A 13,963-nucleotide genomic window follows, 5' to 3' on the forward strand; every position below is an offset into this window, starting at 1 on the left:
AGAAGGCTGAGTCAACTTTGAACCGGTGAGAATCAAACTGACATTTGATTTAAAGAGTATGAACTGATTTGGAAAATAATGGAAAGCAGATTGGGCAGAGTGAATTTAGATTGAAATACGAATGAATTTTGGACTTTAAAATATATACTGGAAAGATCTAATCAGAACAAATAGACAATATCAATGGAATAAGTTGTGAAGTTACATAGTGCCATTTAATGGTGATTTATTTATTTGTTTGTTTGTTTGTTTGTTTGTTTGTTTGTTTGTTTGTTTATTTATTTATTTATTTATTTATTTATTTATTTATTTATTTATTTATTTATTTATTTATTTATTTATTGTACGTGTGGAAAGAACAAAGAATGACCTTGAGTAACAGACTGTGGATAAAAAACAGGAACCAATTTTAATACTCATAAGCACATCTTCATTGTCACATCATTCCTATAGGATTTCCCCTCCAAAGCATTCAGAGTTGTATATATTTTTCTTTTGATTGAAGATTGAAGATGAAGAGCCTTTATCTGAAGATCCTTCCATGGTCATTTGGCTGGCATGACTATGCACTGAAGATGCACGGAACATTGTTACTTTCCCACTGAAGTGGTACCTATTTATCTTCTTGTATTTACATGCTTTTGAATTGTTAGGTTGGCAGGACACACACAGAGACACACAGACCCTGTATGTACAGTATATAGAAATGGAAATGGATAAAAAGAGGAACCAATTTTAATACTCATAAGCACATCTTCATTGTCACAGCATGTCTACATGATTTCTCCCCCCAAATCATGCAGAGTTGTACATATTTTTCTTTTGATTGAAGACTGTCAAAAATAATAATTTGTCTCATTAATTTATTTAAAGGGATGGAGAAAAAAATTAAAGTTGCTCTAATGTTCATGTTGATATTTTATCTATTCTTAATATATAGAATATTATCTGTCTCTCTATTTTTCTCTTTCTTGATCTCTCCCATCCATCCATCTCTCTCTCTCTGTTACTGTCTCTGTCTCTGTCTCTATTTCATTTATCTATCTCATTTATCTAACTATGAATGATCTTACATTATCGATCCATTAGAGACCAAAAAAATAAACTATAACACCAGCACACCAACTTATATAGTAAAAAACAACAACACACATCATCATTAACCATAGCCTTTAATTTAACCTAAAACCATATCAGAACATCTCTGGTAACTGTTTATCTGGCCTGGTTTCAGAAATTTTATTTATGTCATAATATGAATTCAGATTAGGACAATTGAAGGATATTCAATTATTATAAGAGCCTTGGTGGATAAGAGCCTTGGTGGAGCAGCGGACTAAAGTGCTGTTAAGTAGCACTTAGCTGCCAGCTGCCTGCAATTATTATGTGTTCAAATCTCACCAGGCTCAAGATTGATGCAGCCTTCTATCCTTCTGAGGTAGGTAAAATGAGGACCCGGATTGTGGGGGCAATAAGCTGACTTTGTATATTAAAAAAGAACACCGTTTGGGGGGGCCGAAAGCCCTACTAAGCAGGAATATACAAAAGTATGAAGCCTATTGCTTAACGCATTGTAAGCCACCCGGAGTCACCAGAGAAGGGTGGCATATAAATCGAATAAATAAATAAATAAATAAATAAATAAATAAATAAATAAATAAGATTATTTCAAATAGTTTGAGGTTCTTTTTTAGCAACTTTACTACTCACTTACTATAATTCAAAGTTCACATGGAATGAAGAAAGATAAGCGACAAGACATAAAACATTACTTCAAAGTATGTGATGTTATGCTGCGTGTTATGCTACAAAAATGAACACGAGCACAAAGAACCTTAATGAATTTTTATCCTCATATGTTCTTTGGTGTTCATGGCAGGTCTAAGGATAATAATGTAACATTTGGGGATAAAGATGCAGCCCAGTAAACCCAGGCCAGAGGCCAAGATGGAGAAGATCTGCACGGCTACCATGTATTTCCCCTTGGTGCTCAGATATGTGGGAACAAAGGAGATCCAAACGCTACAAAAAACCAACATGCTGAAGGTGATCAGTTTGGCTTCATTAAAAGCCCCTGGCAGATTTCGAGCCAGAAATGCCACCAAGAAACAGATGGCAGCCAAAAAACCCATGTAGCCAAGAGCAGAGTAGAACATGGTGACAGAGCCTTCATTGCACTGCAACAGGATGTGTTCTGGTTGGGAATGAAAGTCAGAATCTGGGAATGGGGGAAAGACTCCCAGCCACATCATACAGAGGCCTACTTGAATACCAGAGCAGGATAAAACAATAGAGTTGGCCAGACTCTTCCCCAGCCATTTCCTCATGCTGCTGCCTGGCTTTGTGGCCAGAAAGGCCACCACCACCATGACAGTCTTGGCCAGCAAGGAAGACACAGCAACTGAGAAAACAACACTGAAAATGGTTTGTCGAAGGAGACAGGTGATTTTCACGGGGCGACCGATGAATAGAAGGGAGGTCAAGAAAGAAAGCAGGAGTGAAACCAGGAGGATGTAGGTGAGTTCACAGTTGTTGGCTTTGACTATGGGAGTGTCTCGGTATTTCATGAAGATTCCCAGAATAAAGGCGGTGGTTAGGGACAAAGCGATGGCAAAGAAAGCCAGGATGAATCCCAAGAATTCTTGATAGGATAAGAAGCTTATATTTTTGGGGACACACCGATCTCGCTTCTTATTGGAATACTGGTCATCTGGACACTTTTCACAATGGGCTGCATCTGAGAAAAAAAATGGTTAGCATGAATCTGTTTCTGCAGCTGTAGGAGCATGAAAACCACATCAGAAATCAGTTACTTCATTTTCAAGGAATAATATAATATTTCTCCCCAGGGATATCCATACGACACAACATTAGTCAAAATAATCAAATAGTCTTTTTAAAGGCTGAAGATGATGTCCTCTTTCCCAAAACCAAGCAAGAAAGTAACAACTCAGTAGAAATCAGCAACCTTTCATTATTTTAATGCTCACATCATCATCCGAATTTGGTGATAGTGCCCAGTCTTTGAAGTTTGTGGATGCCTTCATGAAATGTTATGTTTTTCTTGCTTCTTGATCAAATACCCCCCCCCCCAAAAAAAAGATAGTATATTCATTGTATCTTTATTTTTTCGGGTTATTTTTGGAGCCACCTACTGTACCTTCTTGCCCAGAGAATGTTCCTTCCATACACAGAGAACAGTCATAGCAGCAAACTGGGGCTCCCTCTCTCACAAGCTTGGCATAACCTGGGGAGCAACTTTCTGTACATCTTGAATAAGGCACCATCTAAACATAAACAGAAAGATTAGTCAGGGTGATATACTGTATGAATTAGAAGTATTTACTGAAATCAAGTGGCTTCCAGAAACTCAGGAGGACATTGAGCAAAATCAGTCAAAAAGTAGTGGCATGAAGTTTAATTACTCTACTTGCAAGGAGCAAATGAAAGGTCATTCTCTTTCTCTATCAATCTCCATTGTAGATCCCAAACCAGACTCATTTCCTCATCAGTAGTTCCATTGCAAAAGGTGTTTCTCCTTAGGGCATGTATGAGAATGCTTACCGTATTTTTCGGACTATAAGACACACCAAGATTTTGAAGAAGAAGAAAAAAAAGTTTTTGCCCTCCCCAGTCCCATAGGGGCACTCTGCAGGCCTCCCGAAACCTCTGCACATCCCTTTTTTTGCAAATAGCAGACCTCTTTTTCCCAAAAAAGGGATGAATAGAGGGTTTGGGAGGCCTGCAGATTGCTCCTGGGGGCTGGGGAGGGCAAAAACACATTGGTTGGGGGCGTGTGTCTTATACTCTGAAAAGTACAGTATATGTATATATATTCTCCATCTTTGCTTTCTCAGGAAACCTCCAACATCTAGATTTGTTTACAGTCCCTATCTTTCTCTCCTACAACTGATCATTGTATCATCATATTTAAATGACACTTTTAGCTGCCCTCATTTCCCTCATCACATTCTTAGTGATATCTTTCTCTTATGCAATTCAGTGGGTTAAACCCTTCTTATTCTGGATTTTTTTCTCAAAGGTGCTTTTTCAAAAGACAACTGATCAATCTTCCACTTCTCATTCCAGAAGCTTCTTCAGTTCTGACTGAATGGTGAAGTATGGATGGATTTATATTCCTTGCTGTCATCTGGTCATTAACAGTCTTTCTGAAAGTTATTGAGGCCACTTGGAATTTATCTGTGCCCTCAGGGTCACGCAAATAGTTCAAATAGTTGTTGAATCTTCCTGCAATTGCTGAATCTATATCCTGTTTACAACACAGTCTTGTCAGCAGTTCCAAATCTTTCCATCCTCCAACATTCAGCCAGAACTGAAGAAGCTTCTTGGATGAGAAGTGAAACATCTTCAAGGGAAAACAAAGTCCAGTTGCCTTTTGAAAAAGCACCTTTGATACAACCTGGATGACTGAGAATCACCATAGACATTCTAGATTTTCTCTTACTGAAAACAAGATAATTTGATGTACTATAAATTATGGCAACATATCCCAGTTTACTAATATAAATTGCAAATCCTGCAATACAACACAGGTTCCAGCATATGATAGATTATTGTAAAACCTCTAAAGTAAAGTGATATGTAATAAATTAAGTTTTCTTATATGGAAGTTATCTCAATTGGACTCAATAAGAATTATTTCTGAGCAGATGGAGATAAATAGCAAAATCCAAGCAGCCTCAACTACTTTGTTAAATAAAGTTGGCCATTGGATGGCACTTTGATTGACAGAAATCTTGACTTCCGAGGAGGCTTGTCTTTCTACAGTCCCAATTTTCACCCCCGCATCTGATTTGTTCAAAATGGATGTCCACTGCATGATATCAAAGTCACCAACAGGAACTCCATTTTCATCAAAAGAAATCCCATCTCTGGAAATATTGTGATGTTGGAAGTTTCTCAGGAACCTATGAAGCTGCAGAAACAGAAAATTCGTTACAGTTTGAGCCTTTATTCTATGTTTTTTTTTTCTTGCTATTATTCTGGATTGGAGGTACTCTGAATAATTCAACCTCTTCAAATAACCACTGCAGTCTGAAACCGATTGATTCAGCATTTCATGGAAAGCTTCTTTCAGTCATTCTCCAGGAATTTACAGCTCTTTTTCCAATGAGCATAGGCTTCACTCAGGTCCACCAGTCCAGCAGGAAAATACTCAAACCCCATTGGCCAACCTGTCAGCCTGCTCCCTATAAAAGGGCAAGCAGTCAGATGAGCCAGCTGCTGGGTTGCACCGATCTAATAATAAAGAGCTGTTGTTACTGTTAGCACTGAGTCCTGTCTCTTCCATCACCCAATCCAACACTGGAGACAAAGGTAGGATTGGAAGAGGAATGAACAAAAAGAGCTGAATTAGATCGCAATTCCAACGGAAGAGGGGACCACCGGCAGGCATCGACAGGCTACAACCACAGCGACTGAACTGCATCAGCTATCACGATGACTGCTCATGCCCCGCCAACTCCGTTCAACCCAGTCACAGATAATTGGGACTCATACATGACCAGGTTTGAGTGTTTCATGGAAGCAAACGACCTCCTGGAACTATCAGACAATTGGAAAAGAGCATTATTTCTCAGCTATTGTGGAAACGAGGTGTTTAACACAGCGAAGGCACTCACTGCAACAGCCACTGTGCAGACGGTGCCCTGGGTCAATGTCCAGAATGCACTACAAACAAACTATGCTCCAGTGCCATCCAGGTTCTTTGGTTGGCATGAATTCCATAGCAGAGTGCAGGAGGAAGGCAAACCCATCAACCATTATGTAGTGGCACTGAGGAAGGCCACAGCCTACTATGAGTTTAGAGAGCTGTTGCTCGAGCAGCTCATCAGCGAAGTGAGGGTCATTAGCTTTCAAAGGTGGCTGTTAGCAAATCCTAACCTCACTCTACAGATAGCACTCGATAAGGCCAGAGCAACAAAATCCTTGCACAAAGCCGTTTTCCTGGAAGTCGAGGCATAGAGAGGACAAGCCAACAGAGGAAAAGGACATGTATCAAACCAATATCAGACAAACAAGTGCATCAAAGGCAAAGAAAATACAGGTTGCCGTGTAGATAGAAGACTCACAATGTGATATGGAGATCGATACGGGCTCATCTTTGACAATCGTGTCCTAGGAGACAATCCGGAAGGCTGTGCCTGGCCTCAAAAAGAGAGACCTATGTCCCCAAAAAATACAGCTAAAAGACTACAAAGGGAACCACATCCCTGTCATGGGGAGCAAAGCCTTTTGGGTCAGATTTAGGGAGTTCTCCGGACCCTCTAAAACTAACTGTCATTGTCGGAGCATTACCAAGCCTGCTCGCCTTGGACTGGTTCAAAGCCCTGGGACTGGGGGTGTCTGGAATCAACACTGTCCACCACGATGATGCAAATGACCTCATTCGAGAATTTGAAGATGTATTTAGCAACAGCCTGGGCAACTATAAAGGAACGCCTATTTCTTTCATCCTAGACCCCAAAATTGTCCCAATTAGGCTTAATCGTGAAGGGTCCCCCTTGCTCTCAACCCCTATAGTCACACCTATCAAGGGCAATGGATCAGTCCGCGTCTGTGTGGACTACAAGTACACCATCAATAAGGGCCTACAACAGAGCACCTCTCCAGTTCCCATCGTTCAACACTTGCTTCATTCATTGGGGAAAGGAAAAATATTTGCTAAGATCAACTTGGCACAGGCTTACCAGCAGTTGCCAGTCGATGACAGCACAGCCAAAGCTGAAACGATTGTCACGCACGGAGGTGCATTCAAATGTCACCGGCTATAATTTGGTGTGAGTGTGGCACCAGGACCATTACAGAGTGTCATGGAACGGCTTTTACAGGGTATTCCTGGGGTAGTACCCTATTTTGACAATGTCCTGGTGTCCGCTGCCAACAAAACAATTCTATTCAACTGTTTGAGATCCATTCTCAGTAAATTCAGAGAAGCTGGGCTTAAGGTCAAAAGCAAAAAATGTCAGATTGCTGTGCCTAGGGTAGAATTCCTGGGATACATGATCAACGGGTCTGGGATATACCCAACTAAAAGCAAAGTAATGGTGATCAAAGAGGCACCCACCTCCAAGAATAAGAAGGAATTGCAAGCATTCCTGGGGTTGCTTAATTTTTATAGCATGTTCCTGGCTCAAAATGCAACTGTGGTGGAACCTCTGCATAGGCTGTTAGGAAAAAAGGCTTCCTGCATTTGGGGTTGTGCTGAAGCCACTTTTTTTTTATTTATTTGATTTATATGCTGCCCTTCTCCGAAGACTCAGGGCGGCTTACAATGTGCTCAGCTTTTGAAGCAGTAAAAAAACTTTTGTCTTCAGACTGTGTGCTAGTTCACTATAGCGAGACTCTGCCATTGAAGCTAACCTGTGACACTTCCTCTTATGGGGTTGGTGCCATCCTTAGCCACCAACTTCCCAATAGCTGTGAGGCACCTATTGCCTATTACTCCAGGACCCTGTCCTCTGCCAAGCGTAACTACAGTCAGCTGGACAGGGAAGCGCTGGCTGTAGTCGCCAGAGTCCAGAGGTTCCATGACTACCTGTATGGCAGAGGCTTTGTGCTTATCACTGACCATAAACCCCACCTGGATTTATTGACCAGAGACCACCCCACTCCTATGATCTTGTCCCCCAGAATTACCAGGTGGACTATTTTTCTGGCAGCTTACAGCTACCGGCTGATTCAATGGCCCAGAAAATCCTTGGACTTGGGAAAAATTTGGTCATTTAATATGGGGGCCCGAGTATACGTCCAGAAATAGTAGAAATATCTGGCCCTTGCTCATATAAAGTTGAGCTGGAGGATGGTAGATTCTAGTGACGGTACTTGGACTAATTCTGAGGCCGCAGTGAGAACTCACTGCTACAACCACCATAGACAGTTCAACCCGACCCAAGGTCGATTCCTACACATGCTAGCCTACAAAATAAACAAATGTCTAACAATAACTCAAACCCAATTGTACAGTGGGAAAACCCATCTGAAGAACCAAGATTCCAGCGCAGACTTCTGGATGGGCTGGGCCTAGAGACTCCAATCACGCCTCATGATGAAATCCCGAATATTTCATTGGCAAGTACTGAACCAACTACAAATCTAACTACTCAGGACAATGCCCAAAAAACAACTGAACTGTGCAGGTCATCTAGAGCTCATCAAAGCCCCACCTACCTATTTGACTATGTTGGTAAATAATGTAGTGTTTTGATTGGACTGTGTTTTGTCCAGGAGGGGAGGGGTGTTGCATATTGAATTGGAGTGAGCATAGGCTTCACTTAGGTCCACCAATCCGGTGGGAAAATAGTCAAATGCCATTGGATTATAAAAGGGCAAGCAGTCAGATGATCCAGCTGCTGGGTTGTACTGATCTACTAATAAAGAGCTGTTGTTACTGTTAGCACTGAGTCCTGTCTCTTCCATCACCCGATCCAACACAAAGCCTAGAAAATGGGCTGAAAAAAGTCTCGAAAATGGACTGAGAAAATCCTAGAAAACAGACTGAGAAAATGGGTTGAGAAAACGAGCAAAGAAAAGTCTAGAAAACGGGCCAAAAAATGCCTCAAATACTTCTCTACCAACAACAACCTAGATGACTCCTGCACATGCTTTAAATGTTCTGCAACTATCAATAATAATGAAGATATCATTAAATGCCATACATGTGACAATTATGCCCATATCACCTGCTTAAAATTAACCAAACAAATAGCAAATCTCATACAAGCATCAAAAACATTTGTTTGTCAATGTCCATCATGTTTCCCTAAGCTAGACATTCAAAATGTCCCATCTACATTCATTGATGCCAAAGATGCAAGCTTAGTAACACATTTTAAAACAAGTTTACAAACAAGTTTACAAGCAAGTTTATAAGCATGTCTAACATCTCTTAAAAAAAAATATAGAAATGATAAATAAATATCGAAATGCTCAAAATACTACCTCAATTCAACAACCACTACCTCAAAATACTACCTCAACTCAACAACAGCCACCTCAATCTCAGCCACAAGTAACCATCAACCCAGCAAATAATTCAAACCCACCAAATAATATATTATATATATTACTTCTCAAAGACGCCATTGAACGTGAACAAAAATGTCCAAATGCTATTTTATTTGGCCTGGATGACAACTACTAATCTTTTTTTTTTTTTGTTAACAAAGTATTTATTCACATACAGAATAGAGCTTTACACACTATATTAACTTCAGTCAAAGTATACAAATAAGATATAAAATCTACACTAACCTTATCTTCTTTTTATTCTGTTATTCAACCAAGCATACCATTGGTCCCAGCATTGAAAATATGCGGAATCCTTTTGATCTCTCAAAATTTTTGTTAACCTATCAGCTTCCGCATATTCAATAATTTTTCCCAAAATCAAATCTTCAGCCGGTAGGTCTTTCCCCTTCCAATATTGAGCAAAACATATTCTTGCTGCAGTTGTGATATATACAATCAGACACCATATATTCGTGCCTATCTTATCTGGCCTGATATTTAATAGATAGTATTCTGATTTCAATTGTAATTTATATCCAGTGATTTCTAATATCCATCCCTGTATAAGTCTCCAAAACTCAATTACCTTGGGGCAGGTCCACCATACGTGAAAATAACATACTGACTTATACATTGACTACCGTGCCGACTGTATCAAAATAAAGTCCCCAAACCCACATTCTAACACCCAATCCTTCTCCATCCAATCCCCCATCATCCAAAACTAGGAACACACACCCCAAACTTCCTCTATAACAACTACTACTGACCTTAAATGCAAGCTACTTAATGCAAGAAGCCTTGTAAATAAAATACCTGAATTCCTCCTCTTACTAAATACGGCTATATTTGACATTATATTTGTCTGTGAAACTTATTTATTTATTTATTTATTTATTTAATTAAATTTTTATACCGCCCTTCTCCAAAATAGGACTCAGGGCGGTGCACAGCCAAGGTAAAAACAAGACATATATACAAACATGGTGAATCTAAAAAACTATTTAAAATAATTAAATGTTTTGGCCAAATTAAAACCATTTCCAATTTTAAAATCAATTTAAAAATTAAAAAATTTGGTCAAGCCAGCCCAGCTTGTTGGAATAAATAGGTTTTTAGGGCCCGACGAAAAATCCGGAGGTCTGTTATTATGCGTAATTCTGGGGGGAGGGTGTTCCAGAGGGTAGGCGCCACCACAGAGAAGGCTCTCCCCCTGGGGGTCGCCAGCCGACATTGCCTGGCGGACGGCACCCTGAGGAGGCCCACTCTGTGTGAGCGTACTGGCCGGTGGGAGGCTATTGGTGGCAGAAGGCGGTCTCGTAAGTACCCCGGCCCTAAGCCATGGAGCGCTTTAAAGGTGGTCACCAACACCTTGAAGCGCACCCGGAAGACCACCGGGAGCCAGTGCAGCTCGCGCAGGAGAGGTGTCACGTGGGAGCGCCTCGTCGCCCCCATGATCCCCCGCGCGGCCGCGTTCTGGACCAGCTGGAGCCTCCGGGTGCACCCCAGGGGGAGCCCCATGTAGAGAGCGTTGCAGTAGTCCAGGCGGGAGGTGACGAGTGCCTGAGTGACTGTGCGTAGGGAGTCCCGATCTAGAAAGGGACGCAACTGGCGTATCAGGCGAACCTGATAAAAAGCCCCCCTGGCCACGGCCGTCAAATGATCTTCCAAGGACAGCCGTGCGTCCAGGAGGACGCCCAAGTTGCGAGCCCTCTCCGTGGGGGCGAGTGATTCACCCCCAATAGTCAGCGATGGCGTCAGCTGGCTATATCGGGACGCCGGGAGCCACAGCCACTCGGTCTTGGAGGGGTTGAGTTGGAGCCTGTTTCTCCCCATCCAGGCCCGCACGGCCTCCAGGCACTGGGACAACACTTCAAGGGCATCATTGGGGTGGCCTGGGGTGGAGATATACAGCTGGGTGTCATCCGCGTATTGATGGAACTCCACCCCGAAGCCACGGATGATCTCACCCAGCGGCTTTACATAAATGTTGAACAGAAGGGGCGAGAGCACCGACCCTTGTGGCACCCCACAAGCAAGGTGCCTCGGGGTCGACCGCTGCCCCCCTGTCAACACAGATTGCGACCGGTCGGAGAGGTAGGAGGAGAACCACCGCAAAACGGTGCCTCCCACCCCCAACCCCGCCAACCGGTGCAACATGATACCATGGTCGATGGTATCAAAAGCCGCTGAGAGGTCTAACAGGACCAGGATAGAGGAATGACCCCTATCCCGGGCCCTCCAGAGATCATCCACCAATGCGACCAATGCCGTTTCCGTGCTGTGCCCAGGCCGGAAGCCGGACTGGAGCGGGTCTAGATAGACAGCTTCATCCAGGTACCGGGGAAGCTGTTGCGCCACCACACTCTCAACAACCTTCGCAACGAAGCGAAGGTTGGAGACTGGACGATAGTTAGCCAAAACAGCCGGATCCAGAGAGGGCTTCTTGAGGAGGGGCCTCACCACCGCTTCTTTCAAAGCGGCCGGCAGGACCCCCTCACCCAAAGAAGCGTTAACAATCATCTGGAGCCAGCCTCGCGTCACCTCCCGGGAGGCCAGTACCAACCAGGAGGGACACGGGTCCAATAAACATGTGGTCGCGTTCAGCCGTCCCAGGATCCTGTCCATGTCCTCGGGAGTCACAGGGTCGAACTCCCCCCAGATAACACTCTCAAGACCTGCCTCAGTCATCCCGTCCGGACATACCCAGTCAGAGGCCAGCCCTTCTCGAATCTGAGCGATTTTGTCATACAGATATTGCACAAAATCCTCAGCTCGACCCTGCAAGGGGTCATCCCGCACTTCCAGATGGAGGAGGGAGCGGGTCACCCTAAACAGGGCGGCTGGGCGATTATCTGATGACGCGATAAGAGCGGCAAAATAGCTAGTTTTCGCCGCTTTTATCGCCACTAGGTAGGTCTTAATATGAGACCTCACCCGTGTTCGGTCAGATTCGGAGCGGCTGGTCCTCCAGCTACTCTCCAGGCGTCTTTTCCGGCGCTTCATCTCTCTAAGCTCCTCGGAGAACCAAGGAGCTAGGTGAGTTCGGTGCCGGGTCAGAGGCCGCAAAGGCACGACTCGGTCCAAGGCCCCGGCAGCCGCACTGTCCCAGGCGGCCACCAGGTCTTCCGCCGAGTCATGAGCCAGAATCTCAGGAAATGGCCCAAGCTCCATCTGGAACCTGTCAGGGTCCATCAGGCGCCTGGGGCGGAACCACCTTGTCGGTCCCGCCTCCCTGCGGCAGGGTGCAGCGGTTAGAAAGTCCAGTCGAAGGAGCGAGTGGTCAGACCATGACAAGGGTTCGATGACTATATCCCCTATATCAAGGCCACTCAACCACTGACCAGAGACAAAAACTAAGTCCAGAGTGTGTCCCCCTGTGTGAGTGGGGTCATGAATTAACTGAGTAAGGTCCATGGCCGTCATGGAAGCCATGAACTCTCGAGCCACCTCAGACGTTTCACCGATGGATGGCAGGTTAAAGTCCCCCATGATGGCAAGTCTGGGGGTAGCCACCGCCACCTCGGCTATAACGTTAAGGAGCTCGGGCAGGGCCGTTGCCACGTGGCAGGGAGCCAGGTACGTGACCAACAAGCCCATCTGTACTCCATGACCCCACTTCACAAAGAGGGACTCACATCCGGCTATCTGTGGAACAGTGGTCTCCCTTGGATCTAGACCTTCCTTTATAATAACCGCCACCCCCCCCGCCCCTGCCCTGAGCCCTCGGTTGATGAAATGCACGGAAGCCTGGTGGGCATATATCCACGAGGGGGACTCCCCCCTCATGGCCCAACCAGGTCTCCGTAATGCCCGCCAGGTCCGCCTCCCCCTCCTGAATAAGATCGTGAATGAGGGGGGCTTTATTAACAACGGACCTGGCATTGCACAGCATCAGCCGGAGGCTCTGGCCCTGAGAATCTGGACAGCCTGGGGAACAAGAAAAGCATTGGGGGCCGGAGTGCGCAATCGCTCTAAGATAGCGAGTGCGCATTCCCCGCACATGATATGGTCCCCAGCTTCCGCCATATCTGCCCCTCCCACTCACTATGCTGATGGAACAGCCCTCTTCAAATCGAACTCCAACCCCCTCCCCGACCTCCGGTTCTGCGTCCCTAGTGTCGCAGCCCTTCGCTAAGGCTGGTCTTGAACCCAGTGGATTTCCCCCAGAACCCACCCTAATCCCCCCCGAACCCCTTAAAATTTTTGTTAAAAACCCACTAAGAAACCCACTTAAAAAACCCCTCAAACTCTTCTTAGCCGCATGCCATCTCTCGGGGCTCCAACGCCCGTCATCAAGATAGGCCCTCGATAACGAAGAGGGCCAAGCCTGCGAGAGGGGGGAGTCTCGCAGGGCACGAAGGTCATTCCCCGAATACATCAACGTCAAGGGAGGTGATAATTCATGGCCAATAGCCAGGGGCCAATTTGATGTTAACACAGTCAGAAGGAGTGGAATGCCAGATTTCAATAGAGTTCCATTGGAGCATGTGAGACCTCAGTGCCCTCTCACGGCAATGGCGGGAGTAAAATGCTGTTTCGATCCGGCAGGGGTGACCCAGCCCCCCTCTCACGGCGGCTGGTCAACCACGATCGTCCAGAAGGCCGGAATTGAGACAGTAGTTATAGACCCACTCCACCACGACTTGAATCCCCAGATGTAAACCTCCATTCAATGGAGGGAAAGAATGGGATCAGGTCAGTCCACAAAGTCCAAGCAGGCTCAAATAGCGGAGATCATAACCGTCATTACCTCCGGGGAGGTCAAGATGGCACCTAGACCTGGAGATGAATTGTTCAGCAGGCATACCCAGCATGGCATCACCACATACAGGGGGGGGGAGAGCAAAAAGGAGAGCAGAGGCAACAAACTCCATAGGGGGAAAACCCCTCAGTCATAGTCCAGCTCTCCCCTACCCCTCCCAGATCTTCT

General features: G+C 44.8%; 1 protein-coding gene across 1 annotated transcript; it reads right to left on the reverse strand.

The window, feature by feature from the left end:
* Positions 1 to 1,835: 1,835 nt before the first annotated feature.
* LOC139310121 (vomeronasal type-2 receptor 26-like) lies at positions 1,836 to 5,416 on the reverse strand. The gene is made up of 4 exons (XM_070934278.1): positions 5,183 to 5,416; positions 4,709 to 4,936; positions 3,161 to 3,287; positions 1,836 to 2,737 (listed from the first exon to the last, which is right to left on the reverse strand). Exons 1-4 carry the CDS (start codon positions 5,414 to 5,416, stop codon positions 1,836 to 1,838), a joined length of 1,491 nt encoding a protein of 496 aa, XP_070790379.1.
* Positions 5,417 to 13,963: the final 8,547 nt, after the last annotated feature.

The sequence above is a fragment of the Pituophis catenifer genome, unplaced genomic scaffold, assembly GCF_029215685.1.
Source record: "Pituophis catenifer annectens isolate HBS135680 unplaced genomic scaffold, rPitCat1.0.hap2 SCAF_2, whole genome shotgun sequence".
Taxonomy (NCBI): Eukaryota; Metazoa; Chordata; class Lepidosauria; order Squamata; family Colubridae; genus Pituophis; species Pituophis catenifer.

Bases quoted from the DNA above. Each gene is read 5' to 3' on its own strand.
- LOC139310121 (XM_070934278.1), bottom strand. From the start codon at position 5,416: ATGCCTGCCGGTGGTCCCCTCTTCCGTTGGAATTGCGATCTAATTCAG. The intron at 3,288-4,708 runs GTAGTTGAGGCT...GTTTATGTTTAG, and splicing joins GGCCAACTTTATTTAACAAA to ATGGTGCCTTATTCAAGATG. The intron at 2,738-3,160 runs GTACAGTAGGTG...TTTTTTTCTCAG, and splicing joins AACATTCTCTGGGCAAGAAG to ATGCAGCCCATTGTGAAAAG.